Below are 23,608 nucleotides of genomic sequence, written 5' to 3'. Positions count from 1 at the left end.
TGGGACCTCCTTGGGAATGGGGGTTGGGGGTGGGGGGCAGAGATTTCAGTAGGGGTGGTGCGAGGCTCTGTCTGCTTTGAGGTTGCCAAAATCAGATTCACTTGTACTAACTAAAATCATGATACAACTCTTATGAATAGTTCATGCACAGGTCCCTTGATAAGAAAGCCTTTGTATTGGGCTGTTTTATAAAGACTTGAACGATGTAAACTTTTAAATCTGATGTTAGTTTTAGACATCCATGTATCCTCAGCTCCTCTACGATACAAGGGGGACTCATAGGAAAAAAGGCTGGGAACCAATGACATACATGGCTTGTTTATTATTGACATGGAAATGCTGGATGGTAAATGGAAGCGTGCTAGAAATCATGAATTGCTACTCGATGGTGCTGTTCTGGTGCATCTCATTCATGTTTCTTGCTGCTTACTTAGGATGGACCATGGTTGTTCTCTACCATTGGTTGAGAGTTAATTTGTCCAAGCTCACTCCAGTAACTTAAAACTCATCTCTGCAGCTTATCTGTTAATTGAAAACTGCACTACATAAGATGTACATCAGGAAATTAAATTTGCTTTTTTCTCGATTTTTGTTTGATGCAGCTTGATACTGCAATAGTTTAAATTCACTTTTCTCTCATTAATCTACACTCAGTGCCCCATCATGAAACAGCAAAAACAGAATTTTAGACATTTTTGCAAGTTTATTAAAAACATAAAACTGAAATATCACATTATTACAAGTACAAGTTTTGCAAGTATTTAGACCCTTAGTAATACAGCCTTGACTGGGGGAGTCAATAGTTCTGGATTTTTCATCAGTTTTTATTTTTATTTCTTGTTCAATTTCTGTGTTCAATATCAGTTTAGTTTTAATTGTTTTTACTGCTGGTTTGTTAGTTAAGTTTTTATTAGATTAAGTGTTAGTTTTAGTTTTTTCTGATACATGTCGGGGCTGAGTGAGCGTCATACATTTTTAAAAACATATTGCAACAGGCCACTCTTCACTTATTATTTTATTTACTTAAAGGTAATGTTTTAATACAATTCCAGACATAAAACTACCACCGTGTGAAGTCTTAACCAATCAATTCAGGCAATTTTACATGCCTCAGACTTGGGTGTAGGTGCCCGTCAGTATGGTTGTGTCAAAGACTAAAACTAACGATATTTTGTCTCTATTTTTATTTTAGTTAGTTTTTTAAGTGCATAATACAGTTTTAGTTAGTTTTTGTTTTTTTGGTAAAGCTTAGTTTATATTTAGTTTCAGTTAACTTAAAAAATTTTGAGTTTTAGTATTAGTTAATCAGTTATTTTTAGTTAACTATAATAACCTTGACTTTGACCCATCCCTCATAGTTAGGCCAGTCTGTCAGCCATAGTCTGACATGGTGCTGTCGTGAATGACCAAAAAATTGTGTAGCCTGAGTTGCTTTTTATTCATCTCTTACCCAGAAAGTGGCAGATCACATGTTGAAGTGTCTTTGGGCAAGACACTGAAACCCACAGGCTTCCACCGCTGCGCCAGTGGTGTGCAAAATGCTGCAGTGTAAGATTGTGCATGATTGTGATTAGCTTAAACTGACCGACACTTTGCATCACAGTCTTCTCCGTCTGACTGGGTAAGAGTGACCAGCAGCATAGAAGTGCCTTAAGGAGTCAGATTATGCAATACCCTTACATATCCATTCCCTCACAAATACCAGGCAAGCAATTGTTTGGCACATGGACAGGCACTGGAGGTTAAACTGCCATAACCCAAATGTATTTTAGGCTTGTTTTGTTTAATGCAGACTTGACTGACAGACTATGGGATAAACTGCCTTTTTAACTTTGTCTATGACATAACTCTAACTAGGTCTAAGGTTGTTTATGAGCAAGGCAACACTGGATCCTGTTTTAACCTTTTCCTGAAATTTGAAACAGCTGTCTTATTGGCTTAAAATACAGCACCCCCCTCTGTGAAAGGTAAGATACCAAACACTTGAGAAGTATTTCTGTTTTTGAACCGAGGGGTTCAGCTCAAGTAACTGGGTATGTGTCGGGATCTTCGCGACAGCAGTCACGTCACGAAGAAACATGTAGGTCAGGAAGTCTTGTCTAAATTTATGACGCAAGTCTGCAAAGTCTCCCTGTTGACCCACATCTTAACTATGTCGGCCTTTAAGGCCCCATGCAACACTATTCCTCAGTGATTGAAGTGCATGGTGAAAACCCCATGCTAACAAAAAGTCATCTCCAAATGTCACTAAGGAACAAGCTCTTTTCAGTTTAAAAGCAATCAGCTTATTCAGATACGTCAGCAATGCATTTCTGAAGCTGTAAGCCCTGCTGTTCAAAATCATGATCTACAAACAGGGTTGTTTTTGCTGATAGACTCCACCATGTTTAAACTCTGTGAGCTAACAGTGCCTCAAGGCCAGCTGCTTAAAATGATCTGCCCTTCAAAGCTTCTGTTACACTTATGTGGGTAGGGGGGCAAATTTAGCTCACTGGCATTACTTGATAGGAAAATACAAATTATTACATAACTACTAGAAGAGTGTTGGCATATATACTGGAGTATAAAGTTTATAATTTAAATGAAACAGTGAAACAGCTTCTCAGTTTATGTATTGTATGAGATGTTTTTACAGTGCAAATCATGACAACACGCAGTGTATTAGAAAGACAGAGGTCAGAACACTGAGCTTACGAGGGGGATTTGGGGGTATGCTACCCCTGAGATCGTTTTACTCTCTGGACTTTTTGCCTTTTTAATCCAAACACATCAAATGTATTCCAAATGCAGAAAACATGATGTGTACTTACTGGTTAAAGACATGTTTGTAGGTTTTACTTCAGCATCGTGTGTGCTATGTGTGTGTGCTGGGGTGGGGGGCGGGGGGTTCTCCCCCAGTAAATCTGAGCCTCAGAAGTTTCTCCATCTTTAGTTTTATTTCCAACATTCAAGTCTATTTCTGTGGCTGTTTCCACTGCAAACAAAGTTAACTGGGCATTTTTGGGGCAAATTTCCAGGTAACAGTTTGTCCATTATTAGAGTGAATAAAGTCAAATTTAGTAACCCTAGTAACGTGTTATTTTTCTGAAAAAGTTCTCAGATGAAATAAAAAAATCCAGTGAGACTTCTATTATAAGCTTTACAAGTAAAGAATTTAAGCAGGAAGTGTTTAATAATTCATTGGCATTATAAGCAACTCCAGCCTATAGTCTGCCAGTCTACTCATACTTCAGCATAACTATATGGGAATGAGTCTACCAGGCTAAAACATACATACTGTATATGTCCAAGGTCCTGTTTTCAGATGAAAGTATATTTTGAATTTCATTTGGAATTAGGGTCCCGGAGTCTGGAGGAGGAGGGGAGAGAAAAAGAACCCAAGGTGCTTGAAGTTTTCAGTTTCCACAGGCAGTGATGGTTTGAGGTGTCATGTCATCTGCTGCTGTTGGTCCACTGTGCTTTGTCAAGTCCAGAGTCAACACTGTCAGTCATCTAACAGGAGATTTTAGTGACCTTCATGCTGCTATCTGCTGAGAAACTTTATAGATTCCTTTTGCTGCAGGACTTGTCACCTGCCCCCAGTGAAGCCAAAACTACCAGAGACTAGTCTGCTGACCACGGTATTATTGTGTTTGATTTTGATTTGACTGGCCTGACCTGAACACCAATACTCTTAAATTCAGCAACTTTATAAATCCCTCAAGGGGAAACTGGTTCAGAGCAGCTTGTGCATAAAACACAGTGACAAACACAGCAACTAAAGCTACTCTCACACTGCACACCTTAATGCTCCACTCTGATCTTTTCTAAGATCTGATTTTTTTTTGTTTGCCTGTTCACACCTGCAGTCAACTTTCAAAAGATCGGATACATATCTGATTTAGAACCACATATGAAAGTGGCCTGAATCTGATTCGAAATGGTCAGATTCAATGTGACTTGTGCTGTTCACACTGTCAGAAAAAAAATCTGATACGAGTCACATGTGAGCAAAAAATCTGATTCAGGTCACTTTTAACTGCAGTGTGAACGTTGCCAATACATGTAAGCTAAAATACACAAGACCCCAAAAATGAATGCTGGTATAAATTAGGCTGACAAAACAGTAAATATGAGATGAAGATGGCCTGGCAACTCTCTCCTATGCTGTTAGGCTGTCAGGGGCCAAATGAGTCTGTTGGGGGGGGGGGGGCCTCTGTGATCGAGAAAGAAAGAGTAAGAAAAAGGCAGAGAGAGAGAGGGAGGCTGAGTCAAGCCTGGAAGAGAGAGATGCAGGGAAATGGAAGATCTGGTAACATTTTGGGGCTTCATTCCAAATGTTTCTTTCTCGTGCCAGTGCCTCTGGATGGTGTGGCGCCCCTTTCATTTGCCTACACTGCCGATGCCTAGGGCTCTGAAAACAGTTATGACTCCGTCTCTAACATTGGTTGTAAAGGGACTCCATTTACGTTCTCGTCACACTCAGCGTCACTTCCAGCATCTTCTTTAGGGCTCTGTGTTAAAGTATCTGCTGGTGTTACGGCATCATAACATTTTACTTTAAAAATGTCCCAGCGCTCAGGTAACAGGCTGCGGTTGAACATGAAAGAAACCAACCATGAAAAAAACAAGATGCTTACAAATGTGCAGAGCATAGCAACTGTCCTGACTGGGGATTTTTGGACGTAAACACCATCTTCCAGAGTGCATCCAGGAAGACAAAGAACAACAGGAAGTCCTACTGTGTTCTCTCCCAACAAAATCCTTATCATAAGTCCTATGATGTAACCTGCCATGGCCCCGTACCCGTTTGTCACCTCAAAGAAGAGAACAGAGACAAGATGAGGGAACATCTGGGTGTAGGATACGTCTGCTCCCAGAATCCAGAGAAGCAACGTGCTGTTTGTGTAGAAGGTAATGGAAGTCCCAACAAGGCCCACCACCACCACTGTGACCCGAATCACCCACTTTATTTCCAAGTCTGATGCCTAGAGACATGAAAAAGGAGATCATTCATCAGTTAACCTTAGCCGAATTGGACTTGTGTTTATTGTGTGTTTAGGCAACTACTGTAAGAGAGCAGGGCATCCTAACTGTTAAGAATGTTATTGCCATTGAGCTGACACCATCTCCGTTTGTTTCCCCTTACCTGTTTGCGCAGGATGTTCTTGTAGATGTTTGAGGAGAAAACAGAAGTTGCAGACAACAGGCCAGAGTCTGTAGATGACATGACAGCAGCAGCCACTGCTCCAATTCCAATGATTGAGATGTAAGATGGAGTGAGGTACTGCAGGGTGAGAGGCAGGACCAAAGTGTGTTCCCCCCTTACATATGGAGGTGGAAGGCCATATAGTGTTTGGTTCCAATCTGGATGAGAGAAAAAAAACACATATTTGATCAATACTCAGACCATACATTAATCGTGTGGTATTTTCACATATGCCCTAAACCTTGATAGTTCTCTGGTAAAATTCCCATGTTGACTGGGTCAAGTGTCTATGTGCCTACCAGTATGTTCATTTTTACTCATTTGTTGATGCCGTTGATTCTTCTTATTACATGTAGCACTGACAAGAAAACCTCATGTTGTGATGAACATGTGCAAATAATCAACTCAGGGGAAAAACTCAAGGGCATGTTGCCTTGAAATGTTTTGGAATTTTAGGAGTTCATGTGAGTAAACAACTATATAGTAGGGATACAGTAGTCATACCGTATACCACGGTATCACTGGAACTACTGTCATGAAGACGGTGTTGAGTGATGAGTGCATGTTTAAAATGAAAAACTGGTGCCAGTGCCGAACGAGTGATGACAGGACTCCTGTAAAAAGTCTTAATTTGTCAAAATGACTATTAAGAAGTATGCACACTCACCATGGGTAGCCTACCCACAAATAATGTGACAGCCTCTTCTCAGTAGGGATGATTGGAAAGAAAAGATGGGCAGTATATTGGATTTATTACAAGGGAGAACCTCGACAAGGCTGTTTGTAAGATTTGAACGAAAAAGGTGCAAGAGATGGAAATACTTCAAATACCACCCACTAGCCGTAGCAAAGATGAACTTGTTGAGTTCACAGGCCGCTAGTGCTGCCCTAAGTGCAGCCCAATCAGCCAGACCCATGGCCTTTATTGCACATGCATTTGGGGGAGCAACTACATACAAAAGGGACAGTGTGAACTGGAAAAGCTGCACCGATGTTGTGATTACATACAGTCCCCTTGAAGCATGAAAAAATCTGTGTTTGGCACAAAAAATTAATATGAGACAAGAGATCAACATTTCAGCTTTTATTTCCAGGTATTTACATCTGGATCTGAACAACAACTTAGAAGACACCTTTATTTGTAACGGAACACCAAGTATTTGGTGATCAAAAGTATTGGAACAGATAGAATTAAAGTAGATTAAAGTGAATAAGACTTAATATTTACTTGACAATCCTTTTCTTGCAGTAACTGCATCAAGCCTGTGACCCACTGACATCATCAAACTTTTGCATTCTTCTTTTGTGATGCTTTTCAAGACTTTCACTGCAGCCTCTTTCAGTTGTTGTTTGTTTTGGGGGGTTACTTCCTTCAGTCTCCTCTTTAGCAGCTAAAATGCTCTATAGGGTTCAAGTCTGGATATTGACTTTGCCAGTCTAAAACCTTCCACTTATTGCCCCTGATGAACTCCTTTGTTGTTTTGTCAGTGTGTTTCGGGCCATTATCTTGCTGCATAATGAAGGATCTCCCAATCAGTTTGGTTGCATCTTTCCTTAAATTGGCAGACAAAATGTTTCTGTAGACTTCTGAGATCATTTTGCTGCTGCCATCATCAAAGATTAATGAGCCTGTCCCAGAAGAAGCCATGCCGCATAGCCATGACATTGCCCCCACTGTGTTTCATAGATGAGCTTGTTTGTTTGAAATCATGAGCAGATCCATTCTTTCTCCAAACTTTAGCCTTTACATCATTTCGGCAATTTGTCTCTGTACTTTTATGGCAAATTCCTACCTGGCCTTCCTGTTCTTCTTGCCAATGAGTGGTTTGCATCTTCTGGTGTAGCCTCTGTTCTTTTGTACATGATGTCCTCTATGAACAGTAGATGGTGATACCTTCACTCCTGCCCTCTGGAGGTTGTTGCTGTTGTCACTAACAGTTGTTTTAGGCTCTTTCTTTACAGCTCTCACTATGTTTCAGTCATCAACTGCTGCTGTTTTCCTTGGCCTACCTGTTCCACATCTGTTACTGAGTACACCAGTGGATTCTTCCTTCATCTTGACATTCCAAATGGTTGTCCTGGCTATGTCCAATGTTTGTGCTGGGGCTCGGATTGATTTTTCATCTCCTCTCAGCTTCACAGTTGCTTGTTTTTCCACACATAGACAGCTCTCTGGTTTTCATGTTGGTTACACCTCCAAGTATAAATGCAGTCTGCACAGGCAAAACCCAAATCTGAAACTGAGCGTAGACATTCAGCACTATTTATTGTGTGAATAATCAATGTAATAGGACACACCTGGGCAACAAAACACACCTGTCAGTCACATGTTCCAGAACTTTTGGATGAGTGTTTCTCCTGTAAGTAGACTGTTGGCTTAGCTTTATTAAATGTTTTGTAATCAGGTTTTTGCAGGTCAGATTTTTACATTTTAACCTTAGGTGCTCCGACGTTACCTTAATCCTCACCCTGGACCCTAAACGGAAGTTTAATCCAATTTTATTTTGAAAGTTTTAGTGTGCATTTCTGTTGAGATATGTGGCGTCTCAGTTGAATGGTTGCAGGAGACAAATGGTCTGCAGCCAGACCCCTCTCAACAAACTCAGATGTACATGCCAGTCCATCTGTTACATTATCAAAATTAGTCAAACAACCACCAATAGTAATTTACTTGAAATGCACAACCCTACACAGAAGTCTACCCAGAACATCCACACCACAAGTGTTTTGTTTTACTTAATATATAGAACATTTAAGGGTTTGGTCTGATGTAAATAAAACTCTATGTAACGTTGACTTTTCAGTCGCAGGTGGGGGTGGCCGGGCACAAAATTATCACTTCACTGATATGTACAACAACAGCATTTTGTCATGATGTGATATTAAGAAAAACCGCTCAAAAAAGTTGTCAGACTGATAAGTTTATAGGAGAAAATGTTTAATTTTCTGCTCTAAGGAACTAAGGTCAAACTAAAAAAGGTCCAAGATCACTGAATTTTCCTAATGTCATTAATTAAATGTTTTAGGTCAATCAAATAAAATATTCTTCTGAACTAAAAACATTTGAGCCTAATGCGAAAGAAATGAATCCTTCAAACGTGACTATTAAAGAAGCAAACAAGACTGAATGTGTTTGGAAAAAAGATTTTAACTTAGAGCGGTCATATTGTAGTAAAAGTTGCTGTCTGGAGCAGCTTTGTTTATCACAGAGCAGACTCTCTGCAGCTGTTAGGAGGTGAGCAATGGGTATTTCAAACAAAACCCACAAACAAAGATCTCACAGTTAACTAAAAAAATGTCTGGTATCTGAAGGGTTTGTTACTTTAGTCTGGTTGGGTTTCCAGTAGTACTGCATATCTACGCTCTGTGATGTCTATTTGTACTGTGTAAGAGCCCCATGAAGGAAAATATGCCACCTCCTATACATTACTGTAAGATATACTTCCTCACATTAACCCTTTGTAACATGCAACAGCCTCATGTAGGCTTGGGAAGGCATCTGGGAGGCACCATTTTTGTTTGTTATATTACACAATAACTAGTAATCAATACAAAGATCAGGCAAAAACTTGCCACATTCTCAGTGTATGGATTATGGGTCCAAAATTCTGACCGACTGCCCACCTGTAGAAGCAGCAACAGCTCCTACCAAGACTGGGGGGATTCCCAGTATGGCAATAACAAGCGCCGCAGCATAACATGTCATCTGGGCTGTGAGTGATGAGGAGGCAGACAGCGTCCTCTGGTGGAAGCTCTGGAACGAGACACTGCCAAGGCCCTCAATAAAAGAACAGAGGGGAGAACAAGACAAATGGCTGACAATAAGGCAGACAGCAGAAGAAAGAAATGTTATTCTGTACTCAGATGAATAGAAATATATTAACTAACAGACATCTCAGTACACGGTGGACCTAAAGTTCAGTAGGATCATGGCATCTGCAGCTTTTTGTTTGACATGACTTTGGAAAGTTTAAGTTTCTTCACTGCACTTTTGAAATCAGAATTATAATACCGAGAAATATTCTGCTTACAAGCATCAAGAAGTCATCAATCCACTTCCAGATGGTGTCCCGCTCCAGCTTTCCAACCCAGGGCTCTTGGAACGTGTTGTTAAATGCAGTGTGTGCAATGTTTGTAGATATGGGATTTACCAACAGGAAGGGGACACACAACCACTGCAAAGAAATAATGAGATCATCAGGAGATCCATACATTAATAGTCAGTTATTCTAGTGCAAAAGGCAATTCACAGTGTACAGGTTGTCAAATAATCTCAATTCAACCTTAAAGCTTGGTCCAAAAGGGCAGCTGGACCTTTGTGAGGTTCAGTCCAGCTGCCCTTTTGGATCAAGCTTTAGGACATCCATTACTTAATAAAAATAATCTAGGCAAGGCAAGTTTATTTGTATAGCACATTTCAGCAACAAGGCAATTCAAAGTGCTTCACATTAAAATACGACAAAGGGAAAAAGACACACGATGAAACATTTTAAACGAAACATGTATAAGGTGATAAAAACAGCAAATAAAACCCACAAAAGATAAAAACAAAGATATCAAAGTAAAAGTGACAGTGCAGAGTTGGAGTGAAAATAGAAAATTTGAAAAGTGAAAGTTTTTTAGTCAAAGGCAGCAGTGAACAGGTATGTCTTCAACCTTGATTTAAAGAGCTCAGACTTTCTGCAGACCTGATGTTTTCTGGGAGTTTGTTCCAGATATACAGAGCACAGAAACTGAACGCTGATTCCCCATGTTTATTTCTGACTCAGGGGTGATGTGGTCCACTCTCTTGGTCTTAGTGAGGACTCGAGCAGCAGCATTCTGGATCAGCTGCAGCTGTTTGATTGACTGTTTAGGCAGACCAGTAAAGATAGTGTTACAGTTGTCAACTCGACTACAGATAAATGCATGGACAAGTTTTTCAAGGTCCTGCTGCAAAATTAGTCCTTTAATCTTAGAAATATTCTTGAGGTGATAATAAGCTGACTTTTTAATTGCTTTTATGTGTTTTATGGTTTTTAAAACTCAGGTCTGAATCCATGACAACAGCCAGCTTTCTGGCCTGGTCTGGGGTTTTTAACTTAAGTGACTGGAGGTGCATGCTGATTTTTAGAGATTCCTTCTTGGGTCCAAAATCAACTACCTCAGTTGTGTCTCTTTTTAACTGAAGAAAATTATGGCATATCCATTTGGTAATTTGTTCCATGCATTTACCCAGTCCTTGTATGGGGCCATAGTCAGCTGGGGACATTGAAATGTAGAACTGTCAAATCTACTTGCAATTTTTTTCTCCAATATTGCGATTCTGATTTGAAATGCAATTATTCCTTAACCGTCTTTTATTCCTACAAAAGGACTGAAGAAATATTTAAAAATATCTATTTTTGATGATTTTTGACTCGTAGTGCAAACTGTGTATGAATTATTGCATTGAAGGGTTTTTGTCATTCTCATATTTAAGAAGAAAAAAGTGTGAAAATGAAGGTAGTTTTTTTTACACTATTCTAAAAAAAATGGCACTTGAATGATTGCATGATTTGTCATGCATAGCATCTCTTCAGCAAAAAAATGTAAAACTGCTATTTTGACTAAAATTTCAGGTCAAAAAAATATTGCAGCTTCTGGATTTGAAAATTGCAGCAGGCTATATTGCGATTTAATCTAATTTTTGATTTATTGCCCACCCCTACTTAATAAGTATCAAAATCTACAGATAGCTGGCAGAACTGGACAGGATCTTTGTTGTTGTTCTTTGTGCTCAACATCAAATGCCATCAAGAAACTGGTCCAAACAGTAGGACCAAACAGGTCCAAACAGTACCCCCTCCCCTTGCCCCTCGAAACAGAGTGGTAAGGGGTAGGGGTGAAAACTGTTATGTTCTTGAAAGAGGCGACCAACCTGCCAGAGGTTTTCAAGAATTACTGCAGTTTTGTCAAATCTTAACCCTTTCAAAAGTGTAGTTTATGTAGTGTGGACCAATATATAAACAGATTCAAAGTATTAAACTTAACCCTATATGGGTTTAATTGGTACTGTCAATTTTGCTGTGTATTTTACTTAATTATAAAGGACCTGGTTGGAGATCTGTATTCTCATGTTGTTACAGCCAAAATGGAAAATAATATTTTACTGTACAATTCCTCATGAGTTACTCACTACTCAGGACTTAAAATAAAATTTAAGTTACTACTTAAAGTTGCTACTTCTTACTTTTACTTGAGTAGATTTATAGACCAGTACTTAACTTTTATTTAAGTAAATTTTACAAGAGTGACTGTGCTTTTACTTGAGTACAAACGTCATGTTCTTTTTCCACCCCTGTTAGCATCTAAGCTAATTTTCACATTGTATTCAAATGGCAAATGCAAACTGCAGTTAGCATCTTTTACAATTCTACTCAAAAGAATACAAAACTGTAAATAGCCTTTTAAAGATCTACACTGCAGTGTTAAGTTACATGATACACACAAAATACAGACTTCGGTCGAGAAAAGGTTGAAAAGTAGTGGCCAACTGCTGCATGTGCTCTCAACAGAAAGTGAAACCTAACTGCCTATGGCAAGGCATGTGTGCTTAGGTGCAGTTTATATTTTACATCACTAGATGTCTCCAAATGGCACACAAAGAATGGGGCAGAACAACTTTAAAATCTAACTCACCAAGCTGAGGAAAGCCAGGGAGAGCTGGATGACATCAGTGTAAGCCACTGAATAAAGACCTCCTAACAAAGTGTAGATGATGGCTACAGCCGATGAGATCCAAATAGAATAGCCATAGGGCAGGTCCAGTATCACGCTCATAGTGGCTCCTGCCAAACACAGAGATTTAAATGCATAAAATTATGTCCATTTGTGTTAAATTGTGTGCTGTGTGGTTGGTGTGTTTGTTTACCTAAGCCAAGCAGAGTGCAGGACACCCAAAGCACATCCACCAGCAGGGAGGGCAGCACTAGAGCCCCGCTCAGTACTTTTCCATACTTGATCTGGAACGGGTCCATCATGGTGATGTACTTCTTGTCTCTCATTGGCTTTGCAAAGAAAAGCCCGCCTTTTGCACGATAAAAGTTTTATTAATGACCTTGTGAAAAGCTTAATTCTGTATTGCACACTTTTTACTCTCTCTGATCGTCATCATTGTTCACTGTTCAAGTTCACTGAAATATTTGACTGTAGCTGTTTTATAAAAGGTATAAAGAGCAGATCAAAGGATCAGCAGCCAGCCGCCTCGATGACTTACCTATAACGAAGGACACGGAGTACTGTATAGGCATGAGGGCCCATATTAAGCCCATTTTAGGAGAGTACACCGCCTCAGCCACACCCAATATAAAGCCGCCTCCAACCCATGTAGCTGCAGGATAATGACACACAAAATATTTGCCTTGTTCGATGTGTGATTATTGAAGACCAAATATTGATTTAAATCAAAACCTTTCTGCACCTTACAGTAAAAGCCATGCTGAAATTTTATGCATGCAAAAAAAAACAAAAAAAAAACTATTTCACTGTTCTAAATGACATTCCAAGACAAGATGTGTATCCTTAATCAGCTTTTCAAAAACTACCATTAGAGTGATAAGTGAGCCACCCTTAGCAGTATCAAATGCTTTTGTACCATAATACAAACAGCAAAATAACATAAAACTGACTAAAGTAACAAAGTTTCTGAGTGCCACAAAACATCTCACCTGTCATGGTGAAAATCCCAACCAGCAAGCTGATATTCCTGTCTCCTAGGAGTACCACCTCTGTCCTGTTTCCACTGCTCTTCCTCTCGACCCTCCTTGACTTCTGAGCTGCCCACATTCCCGTACCCAGAATCAGGATGTAAAAGACAACCACCGCCACTACACCAGGGATGTTTACAGCCATGGTCATCCACTATTACAGAGAACACTGACAGACAGATGGAACAGATGGCTGTTAAATAGAGATACTCCACTTGGATCAAAGTGTGGAGGGACAAAGGTCAGAAACAGAAATCCTACAGTGGGAGAACAACTGAGTTCACCTTGGGTGCCAGTATTTCTACTGTAGTTCTACACTTAAAGTTTAAACTGACGACAAGAGAAAAGGTAAATTGTTCTGGTAACTTCCATATAATTAGTTAAACTAACATTAAACATGCTTTAAATGTGTATAGTCTAATGAGTCCCAGGCTTTGGAAATACCAGTTACAAAACTCCTTGAAACAATCTTTTTATCTCAGAATATCCAAGATCAGACTTTCTTGATTACACAGTAAATGCAGGAGATTCACCCATTTCCTTTCTGATCTCACATGGTTATTTTTAAGGCTGAGAACAGTTGCATTTGGATTATACAGGAGAGAAACTAATTTTTGAGGTAAGAGGATGAAACTGTAGTTTCTTGAGCATCATGTGATGCCTTTTTCTGTTACTAATTTCAAACCACCTGATACAGCTAGCTGAACAATGGCTGACAGTGGTGGGGTGGTTGTAATGCATGTCTTGAAAGTGTTTCAACCATACCTTAACATGAGTTTTTGGAGTCCTTAGCCTGTGGAATGAAACACTGACAGAAATCATAGAGGGAATAAAACACAGTCCTTTGTACAATAAATAAATACATTTTAGACTCGACAATTTTTACGTTAATAACACTGAAAGCAGTAAGGGTTCATGTGTGCATTCTTCTGTGACTGAAAACTTTTGTCCTATCTGCCATTTGAGAACCTGAAGCCAAAGGAAATGGGCAGTCAATAGGACCACCAAGTCTCCAGGGTTATACAGTCCCCTCCAAAAGTGTTGGAACAGTGAGGCTAGTTTATTTATTTTTGCTGTAGACTGAAAACATTTAAGTTTGATATCAAAAGATGAATAAGTGACAAGAGATCAAAATTTCAGCTTTTATTTCCAGGTATTTGCATCTGGATCTGATACACAGAAGATAGCACTCTTTGTTTGAACCCACCCATTTTTCATGTGAGCTAAAGTACTAGAACATGTGACTGACAGGTGTGTTTTGTTGCCCAGGTGTGTCCTATTACATTGATTATTCACACAATAAATAGTGCTGAATGTCTACGCTTAGTTTCAGATTTGGGTTTTGCCTGTGAGGACTGCTTTTACAGTTAGAGGTGTGACCAACATGAAACCAGAGAGCTGTCTATGTGTGGAAAAACAAGCAACTGTGAAGCTGAGAGAAGATTGAAAACCAATCCGAGCCATTGCACAAACACTGGACATAGCCAGGACAACCATCTGGACCATCCTGAAGAAGAAAGAAACCACTGAGTACACCTCAATAACAGTCGAGAAATGGGTAGACCAAAGAAAACAGCAGCAGGTGATGACAGAAACATAGTGAGAGCTGTAAAGACAGACCCTAAAACAACTGTTAGTGACATCAGCAACAACCTCCAGAGGGCAGGAGTGAAGATATCACCATCTACAGTACTGTTCACAGAAAACTTCATGAACAAAAGTACAGAGGCTACACCAGAATATGAAAACCACTCATTAGCAAGAAGAACAGGAAGGCCAGGAAGGAATTTGCCATAAAAGTACAGAGACAAATCACCAAAGTGATGTAAAGGCCGAAGTTTGGAGAAAGAATGGATCTGCTCATGATTTCAAACATACAAGCTCATCTGTGAAACACAGTGGGGGCAATGTCATGGCTATGCTGCATGGCTTCTTCTGGGACAGGCTCATTAATCTTTATTGATGATGTTATACATGATGGTAGCAGCAAAATGATCTCAGAAGTCTATAGAAACATTTTGTCTGCCAATTTAAGGAAAGATGCAACCAAACTGACTGGAAGGTCCTTCATTATGCAGGAAGATAATGAGCAAAAACAACAAAGGAGTTCATCAGAGGCAATAAGTGGAAGGTTTTAGACTGGCAAAGTCAATCTCCAGACTTAAACCCTATAGAGCATTTTAGCTGCTAAAGAGGAGACTGAATGGAGTAACCTCCCAAAACAAACAACAACTGAAAGAGGCTGCAGTGAAAACCTGGAAAAGCATCACAAAAGAAGAATGCAAAAGTTTGGTGATGTCAGTGGGTCACAGGCTTGATGCAGTTACTGCAAGAAAAGGATTGTCAAGTAAATATTAAGTCTTATTCACTTTAATCTACTTTAATTCTATCTGTTCCAATACTTTTGATCACCTAAAAAAATCGGGTGTTCCGTTACAAATAATGAGAACTTCAATGTTGTGTTGTTGTTCAGATCCAGATGTAAATACCTGGAAATAAAAGCTGAAATGTTGATCTCTTGGCTTATGTTCATCTTTTGATGCCAAACCCAAATTTTTTCAGTCTGCAGCAAAAATAAAGGAATTGGCCTCACCGTTCCAATGCTTTTAGAGGGGAGTGTAGGTGTACATGTTACTATTTGTAGTCACTCTGATTTAGCATACAGGCTCTACAAGGCTTTCTATCCGACCTGCATGTTCTACTCAGGTTCATCATATTAGTGTTCATTAGGCATAAAAACAGTTGTTGATACAGTTTGCTCACCCACCTGCCCGCACATCTACAGCATGTGCATGCACATGTACACTTGAGTTAAAGATACGTGAAGAAATGAATATGGTCACTCAGAGTGGACATTTTTCCAGATGTGTGTGTTTGACCTATACCCTGGAAGTGCAGTAGGTTGTAACAGAGGAACACCTTGTAATTGGCATTGATTCACGATGCCTGTGATAGTCTTGCAGAAATCTGAATCAGTTCTATTTGTAGTTAACAGATGTGGGTACATTGTATAAACGTTTTAGAGTTCTAGCTCAAATATTTAGGAAGTAACAGGTGCTGAAGCAAAAAGTTTTACAGCCAGACACGGTCACCCCTATTACAGCACTACAAACTCAAAGTTCAAAGGGCGTCCAGACAAAATAGACTTAAACATAACACTATTGATTAAATCAGGTCATGGCATGCGCTAACACAGACACTCAAAGTGGAATTCTTACATGGTTGCAGTGCACCATCTTGTGCTTGCTTTTTCTAGTATTGCAGGTGCAAAGCTGTTCCTGATGTGTTTTTTTGTCTTTCCTTACAAGTAAGAGACAGAGAGAGGAAGTTAAAACGCACTGATTTAACAATGAGAACATGGAGAATTGAACTTATCTTACACTGTAAGGAGATCTGAGAGTCTGGGGTGAGACTCACCTACAAGCATCCTCACTCATTTGACATTTTGATTAAGAACATTTTTGTTTTTAACTAACAGATTTCCTAACCATGAAACAGGATAAAAATACAGGATAGAGTCAATACAAGCTCAATCAAATAAGATTGAGATTTTATTTGTCCTTCCTAGTTTTCTATGACAAAACAAACAATGATGTGCCCTTTTGATCCTCTCCTGGCTCTCTGATTGGTCTGCTGACTGACCAATCAGAGACCTTCTTCTCATAGCAGCTGTGGCTGGCCTCCTCCCTGTTAGACAAACTTTTGCCAGGGTTGAGTCTTTTCAGTGTGTCCCAGTGAAATTATGACCTTAATTTCCATACAAAAGGCGTGCTTGGGGTGTCAGCAAGAGCAACTGAAGATATCCACATTGTAATCCAGAGGAATTCTTCATCCTTCTCCCTAAACCCAAGCCTAAACCCTTAGTGTGGTTGCTCTGTGGGCAACTGAATAGATCCCTGGTGGATATACCACAGTTAACTGTGGTATATCCATCAGGGATGGAATTGATAGTATTGGAAAGTGGAAGCGTTTAGGAACACCAACTCAGCCATGAAGCGGAGAGCTGGGTCAATGACTGCTAGGGCGCATGGGTCACAAACATCGCTAATGCTCCGCTGATTCAATAGCTGAAGAATTCTGAACTTGTAGGCACATAAACTGTGCAGCGGGAGCTTCATGGAATGGGTTTCCATGGCTGAGCAGCTGCATGCAAGCCTCACATCACCAAGTCCAAAGCTGAGCATCAGATGCAGTTGTCCCAGGAGAATGTTACCTGCCTGACTGCATTGTGCCAACTGTGAAGATTGATGGAGGAGGGATAATAGTGTGGGGCTGTTTTTCAGGTTTGTGGCTAGTCCCCTCATCTCCAGTGAAAGTCAATCTTAATGTTTCAGCATACCAAGACATTGTGGACAATGCTATGCTTCCAACTTTGTGGCAACAGTTTGGGGAAGGCCATTTTCTGTTACATCATGACTGTACCCCAGTGCAAAGCAAGGACTATAAAGACATGGTTTGATGAGTTAGGGGTGTAAGAACTTTACTGGCCCACACGGAGCCTTGACCTGAACCTCATGGAGCACCTTTGGGATGAACTGGAATGAAGATTGCAAATAGGCCTTTTCTTCCAACATCATTGCCTGACCTCATAAATGCTCCGCAGAATAAATGGGAACAAATTGCAAATTTGGAACAAAATTGTTCCTGGAGGTGTGGAAGCTGTAAGAGCTGCAAAAGGGGGAGCCAACTCTATGTTAAACTATAGAATGTCATTACAGTCCTTGTTGGTGTAATGGTCAGGCGACCATTTTCTAACTCCTTGGAAAAAAACAAGCACCACTGAGGCGTCTTGACTCAGCACTGGTAACATTACAGATCCTATTCAGAAAGTTTAGTTATCCTCATGCACCCTGTTGACTCTTTTTCATTCTTTTATTGAAGCCCAGTTTATACAATAATTCAATTAAAAATGAGTAATCCAATTAGAAAGTTATTTTTATAGTTTTAAATGTGTGTGTCTTTTGACTTTACAAAGATTATTTTTGCTAGTTTCCACAAGATTCACCTCTGATTATATCCTGTAACTTCTAGACTAGTGCTGACTCAGTGGTACTGGGTTTCCTCTTTTTTGTTAGTATTTTGCGTAATTCCACAAAACTTTACCTGATTATGTATAAAAGATAAGGAAAACATTTGTGTGGACTAATAGATCAAAGTCGATGTAGCACACAGATCCTGCCTACAGAGGAAATGTTGAATCTTATGTAACACCTGAATGAGGGCAGTAGGTGAACAGCAAAACAACACCACACTTAACCCTTTGTTGTGAAATTAACCTGCATCTGCTGGATCTGGATAAATAAAGATATTTATACCAATTTAAGTGAGTTGCATTAAGTTTTAATGCTAATGCAGGTCTAATAAAGTTTATTCTCTGTCATTTTAATATAGTAGGTCCCAAAATAACAAACACAGTTAAACAGTTACTGAGATTCATTTCAAATGGAATAAATGAAAATTTGTCAACAAAAATAAAATTGAAAATCCTTCTGATCATGTTTTGAAAGTTGTCTCTGAATATAGGATTTGAAAAAAAAAAAAAAAAAATCTAATTTCTTTATAGGGTAAATAAAATGTCCACTAACAGGGAAATTATGTCAATAAAACTAATGACATTGCATATTTACATGCTAGGTTAAGCCAGAAAACAACAAGTAAAACCATCCTTATACACCAACAGCACCAAAAAAGCATGAATTTTTGCCCTATTCATATGGACTAGAATTTCCTCAGGACCTTTGGTAATTTGTAGTAATCATGCAAGATAGACCTGTGTTTGTAATCCCGTGTGAATTGACCATGTCCTTAATTTGCAGAATAAAAAAATAAGGTGCAGTTTACCAAACATATTCCAGAACACACAGAGGTGCACAGGTAATCCTTATCCTGTAGTAATCAGCATCTCTCTGATTTATGCTGGTAATTATGTTTTTGTTTTTTGTTTTTGTTTTTGTTACATCCATGCAGCTTTATATCACTGTTATTTAACCATACGTCTCATGCATAACACAACATACAGTTTTAAATATGTTCCTCACATCAAAGATATGCAGACTTGCACGGGATAAGTATTACTTGCAGATCTCTGTATGCTGAAATATGTTAGGTAATTTGCCCTGGAAGTTTTACTCTGCAAATTATCAACATGGTCGAATTTCACAGGATTAAAAACACAGATGTCCTATTGCAAATTTCCAGATGTCCCTAGGTAGGTCTAGTCCTGTGTGAATGGGGGAATAGCCATGATTTCAAATGAGAAAATACAACCATAATTCCCAAGAAAAGTTGGGTCAGTGTGTAAAAGTCACTACAAACAAGAATGGGACAACATTAAAAAAAAAGAGGGGTTGCTACACAGTGGTAAACATGGCCCTGTCACTACTTTTTTGAGATGTGTTGGTGCCAACAAATTCAAAATGAGCTAGTATTATAAATGAGATGGTAAAATGTCTCAGTTTGAACATCTGCTGTGTTGTTTGTGCTCTACTGATAATAAAAAATGGGTTTATGAGATTTGCAAATCATTGCATTATGCTTTATTTACATTTTGTAAAGTGCCCCAACATTTTTGGAACTGGGGTTGTACTTGAGTTATTACAAAGCAAACCATGTAGTTGTGTGGAGGACACTTGAGCCTAAAATTCTTGTTTTTTATATTCATTTGTTTTAATACACAGTAAATATTGGGAATGTGGACTCCAGATTTACATTACACTGAATCTGAATTAAAAAACAAACAAACAAACAAACAAAGAACTTATTTTTGAATATTTCATTGGATTTGGATTCATATTACTCATGTTGTTGTGCAGTGTTGCCTGCAGAAATTAACACATCAAAATTTTAAGCAAACATATCCAGCAAAAGAGAAACTGCCTTCTCCTGCATATTTGGGACAGCATTGGCCTCATGCATTTGCACACTGCAGCTCAACTCGACTGTATGATCATTATGTAAATATGATGGGAGCAAGTGGTTGGAAAGTAGCACCCCCAGCTAGGCCCCATGTCACCGATATCCTGGAGAACCACAAAGTATGACTACTCTGTCTCTGATTGGCTTATCCCAATGTTCTTACTGAACCAAAAAACAAGGCACAGTCCTTGGAAACAAACACTGCATACTCTGAATTATGTGCATCTGAAGGGACTGTGAAAAACGTATACCATATGGAGACTAAAAAACAAGTGGGTGTTGATAACAACCATCTGTCCAGTACTGTGCAAAACAATGCCGGCACTCCTTCTGTGTGAAAGCATTTTGGACATTTGTATAGACGTCTGACACAGATTAACAATAATTTTACCTAGAAAATCAAACTTATTTCAACGTGTTTTAGTAAAGCATGCAACTTACCTCAAAGACAGCAAACTGCACACTTGCAATAAGACACAGGGTTCGACACCCAAGTCTGCAAGGGTTCGGCAAAGACACCAGAGGGCGCCCTTGTTACACATTCTACCAGCCCAGTAACAACAGTCAAGAACACATTCTAAACATCAAAGTAGTAAATAAGTGCAAATGATGGCAAGTGGATTCATTCACATTGCTCCAGGACAGGAAACATTTCATAGATCCTTTTGCACAGTACAATGTTTTGTTAGACTGACTGATTTCAAACACGGGGATCCAAATACAAGGAACAAAGAAAACATAAAAGTCATAGAAGCATGTGTGTGGGTGTAGTAAACATCTACAAATGGTTTTTATGAAAACATACAGTCTTCATTTTTCAGGAAATGGAGGAACAGCATGTGATTGGTGGAGAGCTGAACCGGAAGACAAGGACAATGTCTGGAGGGATGAGAATTTGTTTTGAATTTTTGAAACAATACAAGAAAAAAACAGAAGCTCTTATGTATCAACAGTGATGACAGACTAGGTCTATTCTTTGTACTTTGTTTCTTATTTGATTTAATGAGAAAGTAACCACATTGCTACAGGTTAGGCTAATGTGATTTAATCAGAGCTTAGATGATGCTATAATACAGCACTTTTAAATTCTTGAGAAGTCATAACAAGAAAACAGCAGGACATCTTTCCTCATGGTTCTTTCTTCAGCTGTCAGATTCAGGATGTGTGCAAAAACACACTCACTCCTCTCCCTGTTGCCTATATCACAAGCTGCCTATAGTGGACAATACACTTAATGGCACAAAAATAAATAACTATTTTTGATTTTTTTTTGGAAAGCCTTCCAGCAAAAAACAAGGATGTCTTCTGTTGCACAAAACCTGCAGCAACCATTGCTGGGGATCAACAATAGCAGAATCTCCTGTTACATAATACAATACTCAATGTATGGCACATAAAAAGTATTGACCCACTTAGATGTTGTATCCTTGTATTGATCAATCATGGTCAATATAATTTGGCATTTTTGAGTGAAAAAAAAAACATTTTAAATTCAAAGGGGAAACAGATTTCTACAAATAAATGTTAATTTAATAAAAATATGTGCAGTAAAATAAGTAATGGCATAAATATTCACCCCCTTTAAAGTGACTGACCTACAATGTGAAAAGTGGGATGATCTAAGTGCCGTAAATGTGTCTCAATTGACTTTAATATAACGTCACCAGTGTCTAGAAGGTCCATTTACTGGTTAATCAGTATTCTTGCTACCATTACACTATGGAGGCAAAAGCACACTCAAAAACAACAACTCAGAGAAATGGTTAAAAGTCAGGAGATGGATACAAAAACATTTCCAAGGTTACCTCACAAACTGAGTGAGCGTGCAAGAAGGAGACTAGTGAGAGAGGCTACCAAGACACCTGTGACTACTCTGAAGGAGTTACAAACTTCAGCAGCTGATATGGGAGAGCCTGCAACTGTGGCCTGAGTTCCTCACCAGTCAAAGCTTTGTGGAAGAGTGACAATAAAAATCAAAGTTGAAGAAAACTCATATTAATTCTTGACTAGTGTTCACCAAAAGGCATGTGGGAGATTTAATGGTCATGTGGAAGAAAGTTCTTTGGTCTGATGAGACCAAAATGGTGCTTTTTGGCCATTAGATAAGATAAAATGTTTGCCATCAGCAAACACTGCACATCACCACAAACACACCATCCCCACTGTTAAGCATGGTGGTGGCAGCATCATGCTGTGGGTATGCTTCTACAGAATTTATTCTGGACTTGAAAAGCGCAGTTCACTACTGATCCCTGTCCAACCTGACAGAGCTTGTGCAGTTTTGTAAAGAAGAATGAAGTAAAATTGCAGAATCCAGATGTGCAACCCTACAGTCTATCCACACAGACTCAGTGCTGTGTTTACAGCCAAAGGAGCATCTACTAAATACTGACTGGAAGGGGTGTGTATATTTATGCAGTCACTTATTTAACCTACATATTTTTGTTTAATTGAAGTTACTTTACAGAAATCTGTTTTCACTGTGACATTAATGATGCTCTTTGTATATTTTCCCAAAAAAAGCCAAATTATATTGACCATGATAGATTTATAAAATCAATAAAAGCATAAAACATCAAAGGAGATTAATTCTTTTTATAGGCAATGTAATTCCAACAAAATATTTTTTTTTTGTTCTGCATTAAGATGGTGGTCAGAGGAACAAAGCATTACTTCATCAAAATCATTGCACTTTATTAAAACGTATTGCCGATTTCAGTAAATATATAATAAATATTCTGTATTCAGACTGGTCTTGCCTCTATCATATCTGAGAGGAATGAAACATGACTTTCAGCTTGTTAAAGCTTTGAGCCATGATATTGGATAGTTTAAAGGGCAAAAATGGTGACCATTAACTGTTCATTACTATACTTTTCAATGAGTGCTCATAAAGCATTACATAACGGTATATCCATCATATAGTGCACCATAAAGTGTGGCATGGTTTTGGACACAGCCATGGTCAGTTGTGGTCTTCATGCGACAGCAGCTTTGCAGACATTTCTTTCCAAATGCAACCTGTCACTCTATCTCTAGACTCCTTTCTTTAACATGTACATACATGGCGGTTACAGCTAAACATTAATGGTTTAACTAAGCTGAAGAGTTAATTTCTAATGAACAACGTTAGAAAAGGACCTCTGGACTCAAGACTTTGTATTTTTAGCCTTAACCTTCATAGTGCTTGTTTTTTTTTTCAAATTACATAATATTCAGCTCTCAATATCATGTCATTTCAAACTCACAACTCGCGACACAAGCCCTCATAAAAAATATATAACTGCAACTCTCTACATATCGGAGTGCCATCCAGCTTTCTCTCATGGATCGTGGTATTAAAGACATAATAAAGGCAGCTTGCAACTTACATGCATCATTAGGCTATTTATTTGCAGTAAGATGTGACAATGACAAAGTTACTGCTAATTTAAAAAACAAACAATATATTGCTTGCATGATTCTTTGGTATTAGTGTTTTTTTGATAAGTCTCTTTGGTATTTAGCAGAAAAATACTGCTCACTCATGTCATGAATGTTAACACAGGTATAAAAAAAAGTGGTGCAAGTGTTGCTAACAAGTCTTTGTTGAAAAAAATCATATAATTACACAAAGACTCTAAGACCCACTGCAAGGAATGAAGTGTCACTATTTATCTACCTTAAACCTAAAAAAATACAATCAATCATATTGAGGTTTTCAAACCTTGCATCCTTTACCCAAGCCGCGCCATGTAAACGTCAGAATTTAACTCAAAAATTGACACATCTGTGATTA

General features: G+C 38.8%; 1 protein-coding gene across 1 annotated transcript; it reads right to left on the bottom strand.

Moving 5' to 3' along the window:
- Positions 1-1,222: 1,222 nt before the first annotated feature.
- On the bottom strand, positions 1,223-13,060 carry LOC121508080 (high-affinity choline transporter 1-like). Its single transcript, XM_041784584.1, has 8 exons — positions 12,877-13,060; positions 12,426-12,539; positions 12,081-12,236; positions 11,849-11,997; positions 9,220-9,363; positions 8,813-8,966; positions 5,129-5,346; positions 1,223-4,967 (listed from the first exon to the last, which is right to left on the bottom strand). Exons 1-8 carry the CDS (start codon positions 13,058-13,060, stop codon positions 4,404-4,406), a joined length of 1,683 nt encoding a protein of 560 aa, XP_041640518.1. The 3' UTR covers positions 1,223-4,403.
- Positions 13,061-23,608: the final 10,548 nt, after the last annotated feature.

The sequence above is a fragment of the Cheilinus undulatus genome, linkage group 4, assembly GCF_018320785.1.
Source record: "Cheilinus undulatus linkage group 4, ASM1832078v1, whole genome shotgun sequence".
Classification (NCBI taxonomy): Eukaryota; Metazoa; Chordata; class Actinopteri; order Labriformes; family Labridae; genus Cheilinus; species Cheilinus undulatus.
The sequence above is the reverse complement of the archived record's forward strand: the minus strand, read 5'-3'. Positions and strand labels throughout refer to the sequence as shown.

What these genes read in the sequence shown, in the direction of transcription:
- LOC121508080 (XM_041784584.1), bottom strand. Translation starts at nt 13,060, where the DNA reads ATGGCTGTAAACATCCCTGGTGTAGTGGCGGTGGTTGTCTTTTACATC. An exon ending in CTGCACTCTGCTTGGCTTAG is followed by an intron (nt 11,998 to 12,080) that starts GTAAACAAACAC and finishes TGTGTTTGGCAG; the next exon opens with GAGCCACTATGAGCGTGATA. An exon ending in AGAACATCCTGCGCAAACAG is followed by an intron (nt 4,968 to 5,128) that starts GTAAGGGGAAAC and finishes TCATGTCTCTAG; the next exon opens with GCATCAGACTTGGAAATAAA.